This window comes from Lactuca virosa, chromosome 7 (assembly GCF_052849685.1).
Source record: "Lactuca virosa cultivar CGN04683 chromosome 7, Lactuca_virosa_CGN04683_v6, whole genome shotgun sequence".
In the NCBI taxonomy this organism is placed as follows: Eukaryota; Viridiplantae; Streptophyta; class Magnoliopsida; order Asterales; family Asteraceae; genus Lactuca; species Lactuca virosa.
In genome coordinates this window covers 244,432,957-244,445,327 of record NC_136432.1, presented here as the reverse complement: position 1 = coordinate 244,445,327, position 12,371 = coordinate 244,432,957, and the positions used below count along the sequence as shown (strand labels likewise).

The 12,371-nt window shown below is 33.3% G+C and overlaps 1 protein-coding gene across 5 annotated transcripts; it reads left to right on the top strand.

The window, feature by feature from the left end:
• Nucleotides 1–4,973: 4,973 nt before the first annotated feature.
• LOC145124050 (putative serine/threonine-protein kinase At1g09600) lies at nucleotides 4,974–10,205 on the top strand. 5 transcript variants are annotated; one of them, XM_079059268.1, is made up of 9 exons: nucleotides 4,974–5,134; nucleotides 5,228–5,515; nucleotides 5,583–6,179; nucleotides 6,273–6,557; nucleotides 6,635–6,958; nucleotides 8,159–8,386; nucleotides 8,645–8,745; nucleotides 8,835–9,129; nucleotides 9,697–10,205. In XM_079059268.1, the coding sequence occupies exons 3-9, from the start codon at nucleotides 5,709–5,711 to the stop codon at nucleotides 9,892–9,894; spliced, it is 1,902 nt and encodes a 633-aa protein (XP_078915394.1). In that variant the 5' UTR covers nucleotides 4,974–5,134; nucleotides 5,228–5,515; nucleotides 5,583–5,708; the 3' UTR covers nucleotides 9,895–10,205. The 5 variants fall into 5 exon arrangements, with proteins under 5 accessions (XP_078915394.1, XP_078915397.1, XP_078915396.1 ...); XM_079059271.1 differs by adding an exon at nucleotides 9,520–9,573 and having other exon boundaries at nucleotides 4,974–5,515; nucleotides 9,697–9,829; XM_079059270.1 differs by adding an exon at nucleotides 9,520–9,581 and having other exon boundaries at nucleotides 4,974–5,515; nucleotides 9,697–9,801.
• Nucleotides 10,206–12,371: the final 2,166 nt, after the last annotated feature.

Here is a 12,371-nt window from a genome sequence, read left to right as displayed (position 1 = left end):
CTGTTTCATGTAAAATGAAAGTGTATTCTTCCAGAAAATCCAATATTTTCTTTAAAATGAACTGTGAGTCTTAATCCAAATACTAAAAAAAATGTAAGTAATGTCGTACTGAAAAGTCGTGTTATGAAGTTTTATCTTTATATGAAACTACTTGAGTGTATGTTAACCTTGTTGTAAGTCTTAAAATCCCAAGACTAAAAATGTAAGTAATGTTGTACTGGAAAGTAGTATTAGTAAGTTTTATCTTTATATAAAACTACTTGAATGTATGTTAACCTCGTTGTAAGTCTTAACCCAAGACTAAAATGTAAATAATGTTGTACTGGAAGGTAGTATTAATAAGTTTTATCTTTATATAAAACTACTTGAATGTATTTTAACCTCATTGTAAGTCTTAACCCAAGACTAAAATGTAAGTAATGCGGTATCGGAAAATAGTTTTAGTAAGATTTATCATTTGGTGAAACTATTTGAGTGTACGCTAGCCCGTAAACCAAATGTTTTGTTAATACCCTATGTGAGTTATTATAACCATACTAATGCGACTAGTTGCCTGAACGACGTGCTTCGGACGTCGGAACTGTTACGACATTTGTCACCCTAGACTGGTCGGTCTAACTGTATCTAACAGCTGAGGTGTGGGGTTGTCAATCCCGTATAGATCTATACACAAGTGTCATGCTCTCCCTACAAGAGACTTTGGTTATAATGCAGGTCTTAGTTGTGTACTCTGGTAGGTACGGTGAAGCCAAATGTCTCACAACCAGTATCAACCGGTTTACGTCTATTGTACTGAAAATTCGTTTTCTTGTAAATGAAATAATTATACCTTAAAATAATTATATGTTTCTTCTAAAATGAAAGAGTAGTTTTGTGACTCCCAAACTATAAACATTAATCATATATATAAATACATGTAAGTTATCATGTGTAGATGTTTTAAAAGATTATAACATATAAACTTACATCTAAACACAAGTATAAAAACATTTAGTATGATAAAGACAATTTCTAGTTTTTGACTTTTCTGATCATGTTTTTAGAATAATTATAGAAATATTATCGTAAGTAGAAATTTGGATCCGTCAACTCTCATAGCTTAGAAAATGAGTCTACATTGTCCATAATATTTTTCCATGACCTTAGGTGGTTCCTAACTAGAGTGAAAACGTTCATTTTTACAGGTTGGTCCGAAAATGTTCTGAAATGATAGGCAGTTTTGTAAAAATCACCATAAATTGTAGAAAAATCTTATGAACGCGTGAGAGTAGTCCTTAAAAAGTTATAGACCTGGACTATTTACATATTGAACAGTTCTGAAATATATTAAGTTTAAGCAAGGCAAAACAGTCTGTGAATAGACCACAACTTTTCTGTAAAAAGCTGATTTTTAAGCTTAGATATGTTTTAGTGACATAACTTGTATTTTTAGTTTGCAAAGCCTTTAGATCATCCAAATAGGATTTGTTTACTTGAATCCCCCCCCCCCTAAAACTTGTAAAAAATCGAAAATGAAAGGATATGAACTCACCTTGAGTGGATTTCTTAGTGGATAAAGAGATGAAGATGAAGATCCTCAAGCTTAGAACACTTGAAGATGGTTGAAGAATACTTGAAGATGGTATTACCCTATGGATAATAACACATATAAATGTGTGTAAATGTAACAAAACTAGTATGAATGTGTGTAAAAACACTAGATTAACAAGGAAATGCTTACAAAAAAAGCTAAGAACCAACTTATGAAGAATTATCCTTGAAAGATTTGAGCTTGTTCTTGAGAGGAGAAATGGAGAAATGAAGAAAGATGAAGATGGTGAAATGAGAGAGGAAGGGGGGTTGGACGAAATTTATGGGGGAGGGGGAAGGAGAGTAGGGTGGGGTGGGGTGGGGTGAAGTGATGTTTGCTTGGTTGTATGGTGGTTAATACTTGGTTATATGTGGTGTAATACATGGATGTATGGTGGATAAGAGTTTTGTTGGGAGGAGGGGAAACATCATGTCTAGTTTATGGATTCCATAACCCACAAAGTCAACCCTCTTTATTTTATAAAAATCTAGTTAGTTTAGTGTGTCATTTTTTTATAAAAAGAGTGATATTTTATACAAAGTGTGATTACTAAATTTGAATCATAAAATTTCAAATTATCACAAAAACCTCATTATCATCAAAGCAATTAGTATATCATGTTATGAATATTATTTTTGTCAAAATAATATATACTTGAATTATCGAATTCTGCGTCGTAAATCCTAAATAGGATTTTTATTCACTCATAATTTGTATTAACATTCATAAATTTGTCCATTAGAAATACTAGGAAACGTCGTGCTTATCCTAGAACCCTAATTCTAGCCGAGTTGACTTGGTTGACTTGTTGGCTTTGTTTGACCCAGAATTAACAGTTGTCACAGTCTATGGTGGTCCTACATGACAAATTCTCTAGGTGTTAAAGTGGCGTGACATTAAAATGTGACAAAAAATGGCTTTCGATTTGCGTGTCCAATTTCCGACGTCAAATATTTTTTCCGAAGCAGGCGAATGATAGATTTTAATTCAATGATTTCAAAAACCCGAACGGATTAATTTTTCGGGTCGTAGATCTCCGGGAAATCGTGTTCAAAAATTTGCATCTAATTAGTCCGACACGTCTGATTTTATTACTTTTATAAATATTTTTACTAAAACTATTTTAAGTATGAAATCAAATGTTAGACCGTAGTCTGAGTCCAAAAACGCTCTTGGAATTTCCACCCGAGGTATGAAAGTACCTCAACGAATTAAAACGGTTTATGCAGATCGTGTAAAATCAGTGTTATGTCGGTTTGGTTTCTTAAAACAGTCGGATCTTTTGCATACGAACTCCGTTTTGGACGTTTGTTATATTTCCGGACTCAGGTGTACTTATACAATGAGACCAGAGTGGTTGCTTCACTTACAAAATGTTTAATACAAAATTTCAGTTTTTTAGACGTATTAACTAGGGTTACAGTTTGTGTTTGTGATTTGTTTGGGATCTCCCGCAACGGGAAGTAAAGTAGCATTTCATATCTTGTTGTAATTATTGTGACACTATATATTGGCCAAAAAATTCATTATAACTCAATAGGTCAAGTTACAAAGAGGTTCGCGGTGAACTGACTGTTTACATATTTAGACCTAAATTCTGGGATGTCACGCCTACCTTATCTCTATCACTATCACTTATCTCTATCGCTATCAGGGACAAGCCAAAACCGTCTTTCAATTAATTAAAACCTTTTAATTATTTCCAAAATAATTTCCAATTTATTAATTACTAAATAAATTAACAATTTATCTTCCTTCATTTCCTTATTGGTAATTGTGTTATGAGGCCAACCCAAAATGACTCCATTATTATTAAAAATATTACCAAATTAATGTCCTTGGACATATATTCCAACACAAAATAGCTTGGTTTTGTTGATATTCAGTCCTCAATCCTAGCACCATAATGATGTCTAACGCTCTGTCCACATCCTCTAAATCTCCAATGACGGCCATTTCATCAATACAATATACATGAAGAAGAAGCTTTTAATTCTCTATAATATTATGTACAGTGGGTACAATACAAGAGTAAAAAGCAACGGTCCCAAAGGGTCGGCTTACTGAACCCTAATGGTTGACCATATATGTTTATCTTCCAAATACAACCCTGTTTCACGTCCATAAAAGATTTATACCCACAAAGAAATAATAGGGAACCTCATCCTGACCTCATGAAGTAAGTCTGATTTATCCACAAAATTAAAGCCACTTGAGAAAATTCACTATAATCATTGCTAGATCTATCGTCATGACGTTCACTCAACACCCTGTTAACATTATGTAATACGCCCTCAGCGCCAACCGACACGCTAACCCCAAATTAAAATCGTTAACATACTTTGAAATTTCGTTACCAACACCTTTAATGACAACCTTGGAAACCAGATGCCTCCATAGAGTGCCCATTACAAATTCTACCAAACTCAACGGACATATTCCCTCTAGCCACAAATTAATCATTGTGGTGATTGCACGTAAGATATATGTGGCTACAACAAACCCCTCTTCGGATAGAGCATCCAAAATGTGTTGTGCTCTCAAGCCCCCTCTCCTATATAAAGTTCTTTTAGGAAACAATTTAATACAACCATTAACATTGTCAATCTCCGTTACAAGGGGAGACTCGGAAAAAGATGGTGTTTGACATGGATGGGTGTCTTGTATGAATGTTTAGACTCCAAAGTTATAGTTGTATCACCACTGTATGTATGAAGCAACATCCGAGGAACATAAATTTTCAAAGTTTTACGGGCACGTTAATTTTTCTTGATGCATTAATAAGTCACTTTGATTTTCTTCCGTTTGTATTTTAGCTACTTATTTCTTTCTTATACATGTAGACAAAGGAAAGGTATATTGCGGAGACAAGGTGGATTACTTTGAGACCTAGTTTTGATTAGTTTCATTTGTGAATTGAAGCCCATTCTTATGTTTAGTGAGTAAATTTAATAAATTGGATAGAGCCTCCAAAATATCGATCAGAATCAGCCTGAATAATTCGAATGAGAACATCCGTCGTTGTTATATTATGAGCTTAATATATATTCCTATATTATTTTTTGAATTTATTAGTTTTAAGACTTAACACACATAATTTGCTCATGGCCCCAAAACGTCAAACAATATAAGCTTTATTACAGGCTTAATCTAGAAAACATGCTTTTTTAAACACAAGTTGATTTGAAAATATAAATTTTACGCGTAATTCACCCATGTTTTAAATAAAAATGATAAAAACAATAAAATAAACATTGATCAAAAGCAATTGTTCGAGCATTGCATGTATAACGCTTTACATGGATTAAAAACTCGTGAAACAGGGAATTTTGGGGGAAAAGCTACAGAATTTTGACGCGTGTACAGGTCCCTACACATTGAAACCCCCATGCATAAACCTTCCTTCACCTTCACTAGTACACACACAGCGATATTCATTCATTTGCACACTGCTATACCAATCACTCACTCGCATTTCAAGGTTTTTTTTTTCTCACAGATCCGAGAATCGCTCCTTCGCTTTTCCTCGAACTCAACGCTTTAATCTGAATCGCTCCATTTCAGGTCTTTTTATCACGATTTATGATGAAATTGTGTCGGGGATTTCTCAATTTTCTCAATTTTAGTTTTTTGAGTTTTGACCCATTGAATTTGTAGAATTTTCCGGGTCATCCCCTCTGCAACCTCGTAATTCTCCATCATTCGTCTGAATTTCAACATTTCTTCAATTTTTTTGTCTGATCCGGGTTTCACTTGGATTTCCATCCAATGCGTCCACGTTATGATTGAAATATCTTTGGAATTGGGGATCTCGAAGCGTTATGTGTAGGTTCATATCTGTTGGTTCATTTTAGTGAATCTAGGGTTTTGATCGGAAGGATTAACGATTCAAGCTGTTCCACTTTAAACATTCATTATGGAATTGGGAACTTTGGGGGTTTCAAGGTATGAATCACCTTTTCATTTAGAGATTCATGTATACATTTTATCTAAATGACTTGATTGTTCTTAGGAGAATGCCTATGGGATCACAGACGTAGTTCCAAACTGATTAGAATTTGCGTATGGTATCCATTGAGGGTCTGAAGTGAAATCAAGTTTCCTGTTCGGAAACAGGAAACTACAAATTCGAGTTATCATGGGATGCATGTGCTCCAAAGGAGTTTCACCTAACGAATATTCACACAAACACCCTAAGAAATCATCAAAACGGTGGTTTAGTTCTTCAAGAAGGGGTGAAGTAGTGGTGGAGGTTGATAATGGTTGCAATGGTGCTAGTGCTACTACTCGGCTTATACCAGAGGATAATGAAGAAAATGTAGCAGCTTCAGCACTAACATTGTGGAATGATGATGATGGTGAGAAGAAGAATGTAGCCTCTCAGAAGTCAAACATGCAATTAATTCAAAGACCCGAGAAGATTATTGAGGGGAATGGAGGAGGAGTACATGTACATCAGCCTGGAAGTTACAAAATATATAGCATCAGATATGGAGTTGATGAAGTGCAAGCTGCTGGTGGATGGCCACCATGGCTGACTGCTGTAGCAGGGGATGCAATTAAAGGGTTGTTACCAAGAAAAGCAGAGTCTTTTCAGAAAATGGACAAGGTCTGAATTCTGAAACCCTTCTCTCTTCTCTTCTTTACTTTAAATTATCCCTGAAAATACTACATTCTTTTATCTTATATGAGTTTATTGCAGATTGGACAGGGGACATACAGCAGTGTGTACAGAGCACGTGACCTTGAAACTGGGAAAATCGTTGCACTAAAGAAAGTAAGGTTTTTAAACAAAGATCCAGAAAGTGTTCGGTTTATGGCTAGAGAGATAAATGTTCTTCGTAAGCTGGATCATCCAAATGTGATGAAGCTTGAAGGTTTAGTCACATCAAGAATGTCAGATAATCTTTATCTTGTGTTTGAGTACATGGAGCATGATCTTGCTGGGCTTTCAGCTTCCCCAATGATTGAACTTACTGAATCACAGGTATCTTATATTTGAGTACAAGAAATAGCAATTATAATTCGGTAGAAATAAATCAATAAATGAAATCATTCTTGCAGATAAAATGTTACATGCAGCAGTTGCTTCGTGGGCTTGAACATTGTCATAATCGTGGGGTCCTCCATCGTGACATTAAGGGATCAAATCTTTTAATTGACAACAATGGGAATCTTAAAATCGGTGATTTTGGGTTAGCAACTTCTTTTTGCATCAATCAAAATAATAAACAGCCATTAACAAGTCGAGTTGTTACTCTGTGGTATCGACCTCCTGAGCTTTTACTTGGAGCTACAGATTATGGAGTTGGTGTTGACTTGTGGAGTGCTGGTTGCATTCTTGCAGAACTTTTTGTTGGCAAGCCCATAATGCCCGGAAGGACAGAGGTACTTTTATTCATTACAATCGAAGGGTATTTTAGACATTTCATCACCCTTTTCAATTTCCAACACATTAGGTACACCATATTTTGTACCAAAATCATTGAAACTAGGAAAACACGGGTGAAAGTTTAGTGGCAAAAATATAAAGAGTAAAAATAAAGTGTCAAAATTATAAAACGGAAAAGTTTGTTGAAATTTTAGTGGCAAAATTAGTAAAAATAAAGTATCAAAACTATAAAGAGAAAAAGTTTGTTGAAACTTTAATGGCAAAATTATAAAAAAATAAAAATAAAGTGGTAAAATTATCAAAGAATAAAGAAAAAGGGTTTTAAAGAAGTAAAAATGAAAGTTTAGTGGCAAAAATATGAAGAAGTAAAAATAAAGTGGCAAAATTATAAAAAGAAAAAGTTTATTGAAACTTTAATGGCAAAATTAAGAAAAACTAAAAATAGTGTTAAATTTATAAAGATGTAAATGTTACCGTTAAAGAATAAAGAAAAAGGGTTTTAAAGAAGTAAAAATGAAAATTTAGTGACAAAAATATGAAGAAGTAAAAATAAAGTGGCAAAATTATAAAAAGAAAAAGTTTGTTGAAACTTTAACGGCAAAATTAAAAAAAACTAAAAATATAGTGTTAAAATTATAAAGATGTAAATGTTACTGTTAAAATGCGTCATGCGCTTATATATATATTTATATATATATATATATATATATATATATATATATATATATATATAATGATGGTTATATTTGGTACAAACAGTAATTGCTTTCCAATCCATTACACATTTTTAACACCAAAAGGAATATTTTGGGTATATGTATTTTTTTTTCTTTCTAAAACAACCCTTGTTTATTAGTTTCTTTACATATTAGACCCACCTCCTTTGTTACAATAACTTTATATATTATATTATGAAACAATTATAATCAAAACAAACCATTCGTATATAATTTGTTATCTTAATATTAAAATAATCATCTAAATAATTTTGAAACATAAAAGTTAAAACATATTGCTATTGCATATTAGTAAATAAATTTTAAACATAAAGATTAATGTTTAGTATAAGTAAGTATGTAACAGTTTAATATCAATATACTATATGATATAACGTAACAAGTAATGTCACAAAGTAAAATCTTTTATTTTTTATTTTGGTTTTGGTGATGAAGATTATTTGTGTAAACTATTTACAGGTGGAACAAATGCATAAAATATTTAAACTTTGTGGTTCACCATGTGAAGAATATTGGAGAAAATCAAAGTTGCCTCATGCCACTATTTTTAAACCAAAACATCCTTATAAACGATGTTTGGGAGAAACATTTAAAGACTTGCCTCCATCTGCTTTGAATCTTTTGGATTCCCTTCTTGCAGTTGAACCCAATAATCGTGGATCCACTTCTTCTGCACTTCAAAGTGAGGTACAGTTGACCAGTTGACCTAAAATCTTCACTAAACTACAATTTTCATCCCTGTGTTTACTTGATTTTTTCAGTTTCAGTCCTAAAATGAATCCTTTTTCTTTTTCTTTTTTGACCCTATTCAACTGTTTCATAATGTTTTTTCTCCCTCTCACTAACAACATCCCTATAGAAAAAACGTTAGGAAATAATGAAATAGGGACCAAAATGTAGCTTACTCAAATTTTTATATAATGTTTTATTTAATATTCAATGTAGTTCTTTACAACCAAGCCACTTCCGTGTGATCCTTCAAGTTTACCAAAATACCCTCCAAGTAAAGAATATGATGTGAAGCTACGAAATGATGAAAAAAGAAGGTAAATATCATTTCATTTCATTTAACCAAACAGATGAAGATCCATGTTGACTTTTTTTTTTAAATTTTTTTTTTTTTTTTGGTTGACAGGAACAAATTCGGTTCTACAAAAGCACGAGGATCAGAATCTTCTAGAAAAGATAGAATAAAATCAAGACCTTTTCCAGCACCCTATGCAAGAGAACAACAACAACAACATCAAAAACCTCATCATCATAGTAGTAATGTTAAAAACAGTCCTGAAGATACAGATAATCTCCATGATTATAATAAACACCACAAGGGATCCAATTTATCCAAATTTTCAAATTCACATTCAGGAAAATATCACCATATAAACAATGCTGAATCATCTTGCAAGAAGCGTGAAAATCCCCCTGGAAAGGTATCTAAAACATCTCCCCTTTATCAAATCGTATGTATATATACATTAATGTGTAACTAGGGCTAGGTTCAAATGAGAATTACACAAATGTTTGATCATTTTGAATCCGAAAGCCCTGATTTGAGATTTTTGATATTATTACACGTCAATTAAGGAACATTCTTTGAAAATCTAACCCTTGTTTTGGGAAAATATTACAACATTTGATTATTTTGATCGAGGGTTGAGATCACTTCCCACAATTCTCAACTTTTTTGCAGATCTCATTTGAACATAAACCCTATGTTATGTATGTGTGTATTTATGCTATGAATATAAGGAATAGTGATTAAGTACATGTATGTGGTGTATACAAGCTTGTATATAAAACATGTTTGTACAATGTGACAGGGATCGAGATCATGCATCATGTTACATGGGAGACCTATTGGTATTTAACCATAAGTAAGAGGGTAAAAAGTGTAAAATTAAGACATTCTGAAGTCATAATAACATAACCACCCTCATTTTTTCCCCTATAGTAAGTAAGTAAGAGGATTTGATTTATTGAATTTGTTTTGATGGCAGGGTTATGCTCCAAAGGAAACCCGGATCCATTACTCTGGGCCATTACTTCCACCTGGTGGCAATATGGAAGAAATGCTCAAAGAGCATGAAAAACATATTCAACATGCTGTGAGAAGGGCTCGTTTTGACAACAAGTATAGTAAAAGGGGGTATCATGAAAATTACAAAAATGATCAAAGGGAATTGTTACTTCAGTAAAGTTTCCGATGTGCCCTATTGTTCTATGCAATTTTGGTCAGGATTCGGGACTTCAAGTTTGAAGAGAAACAAGTTTTTTTAGAGTTTGTACAGATTTTACACGAAAGGTTATACTTGAGAGATATTCATGTAAATAATGAATGGGAGAATGCCCTAATGAGTAAATAAAGAGTATAGTGATTCATGGTTTACAAAGAACTATCATGAAAAGTGTTCTAGAGAGGTTTATTATTAGTTTAAGTATGAAGTTTACAATTACATTGAGATTTTATATATAGAGCAGTAGCAGTGATGATCAGGTCCAAAAGTAATCAGTCTCCACAACTAAAAGTGTTTTTTTTTTAAATGAGACTTGAATCTTCAACATTTTCTACAACTCAACAAATATGTATTTTTAGAATGGTCAACTGAACTTGTAACCATTGGCTAATGGACGCCTACAACACATGATATCGAAGGATCATAAATTCACATTGGTTGATCTTAAAATAATATTAGTCATTTCTAATCCTTGCAATCAATTCTAATCCTTAATTTGTAACCCTAACCTAAATGGTAAATCTAAAAGGAGATTTCGAAACCAAAAACGATCCATGGTGGAAGGTGGTCGACTATAATGAGAGTAAAATTCACATGTTGATCCTACAAATTAACTCTACATGTTAAGCCAAATCATTAACCTATCTCTCTGTCTCTCATAATCTTAATTGAATATTAATTAGGGATAATCTAGTAAATGATAAAAATGTGAGATCACATATCATGAATGTCTATCTTTTTAGTATCTGTCACGAAATAATTGTCGTTGCAAAAAACTTTAGTTTTGCTAATTTATGATATATCCATGATAATCTTGCTTTTCTTCCAAAATTTTATTTTTACTTTTGCAATTTTTTTTCACAAAACTAGTTTCTTTAAAAAATTTGCGATTTCTTTTGCCAAACAAACAACAAATTTGATGTTAGAAAACCGAGGTATAGAATTGTTTGGATCAATGAAAGTTGTGAAACACTTTCAATTTAAAACATTTCGAGGGTACATTCGAAAACTTCTAATCGAATAAAACTCATTGTTTGCAAGAAAGAAAATGTAGAAGATGTTATGAAAAGTCTGTACCCAAATGATTTCGAAATTAATAATATAATAGGAAACCAACTTCATGTCTTAAAACTGTTATATGGTAGTTACAGGGAATGCAACTTCCTATCCAAAAACTGTCACATAACCTGTCATAAACCAACTTAAAAAACAGGTCTAGAACCAGGATCACAAAACCGAGTTTATTCCAAAAAAAACTGGATTTTTGAGGCATTTTTTATATAGCAACATAACACATATAAAAAAATTTCCGCCACGGGCTCTGCCCCTTGGACCCCGCTCTTAGGGGCGCTGCCCCCAGACCCCCGTCAGTTAAGTGGCTTTGCTCCTAGATAGCAGTATATTTTCAACAAAGACAAATTTAAACAAAATGTGCACTCCACACCATCCTAATGTGTTCAATAATTATCAAAGTGACATTAATCAACAAATTAATCACATTACACTTAAATAATATTAGTAATATAAAATCACCAACATTTGACGGTGGATAGTAGAATGTATAGTCAATCAAAATTTAGAGATTTGGATAATTTTCAGAAAATATGATAGATGATCCAGTCAACATTTTTTTTTTTGAAATCGATGAGATTTATAAATAAATTAAGGGAAAATGACATATATGTCCTATGAACTTTCTAGTGTTGACCATTTTAGTCACTTAACTTTTTTAGTGGCTTTATGAGGGAACGGATTTTTGGAAACCTAGCAATCTAGTCCCTTTAACTTGTTGTATCCGGTTCCATCGCCACATCAGATTAATTGAACACGTAGCGATGACATGGCAAGAAGCTGAGGAGTTCCCACCACTGAAACCACGTCGTCTAGTACTGTGAATCATAAGGAGCATGTATGCACCGTGCACGGTGCCTCCGTATAAAACGAGAACTTTTTTGCCCTAAAATGGCATTTCTGAAAACTTTCTTACCCTAATCTCATCTTTAACTTTACTCCTGAATTGGAAAAAATGCCAGCACGAGAATCTCCTAAACATAGTTGGTCACCCAACTATCGGCGTCACATGACGGAGAATCATCCCAATGGTGTAAGTCACAAAGACATGGCGATCAATCTACTACAAACCCAACTGGAATTGTCTCTTATATGGGAGGAGATAGCCAACGACTTGCGTGACCTCCAACAGGGTTTTAATCGAGACTTGGATGCCCTCAACCATGAACTCGATGACATACGTGCTGGTCAGCTCGACATCTCAAACATGGTTTCTGATCTTAAGAACCATTTCTGTTCTCTACAAGTTGTGTATGTGAAGTTGGTCGTGGGTCACAAAAAAAGTAAGAAAGTGAAATGTCTTCTTGGGATTGTTGGTGTCGCTATTGTGGGTGTGTTCACATACATGTTCTTCAAGTGTAAGTCCT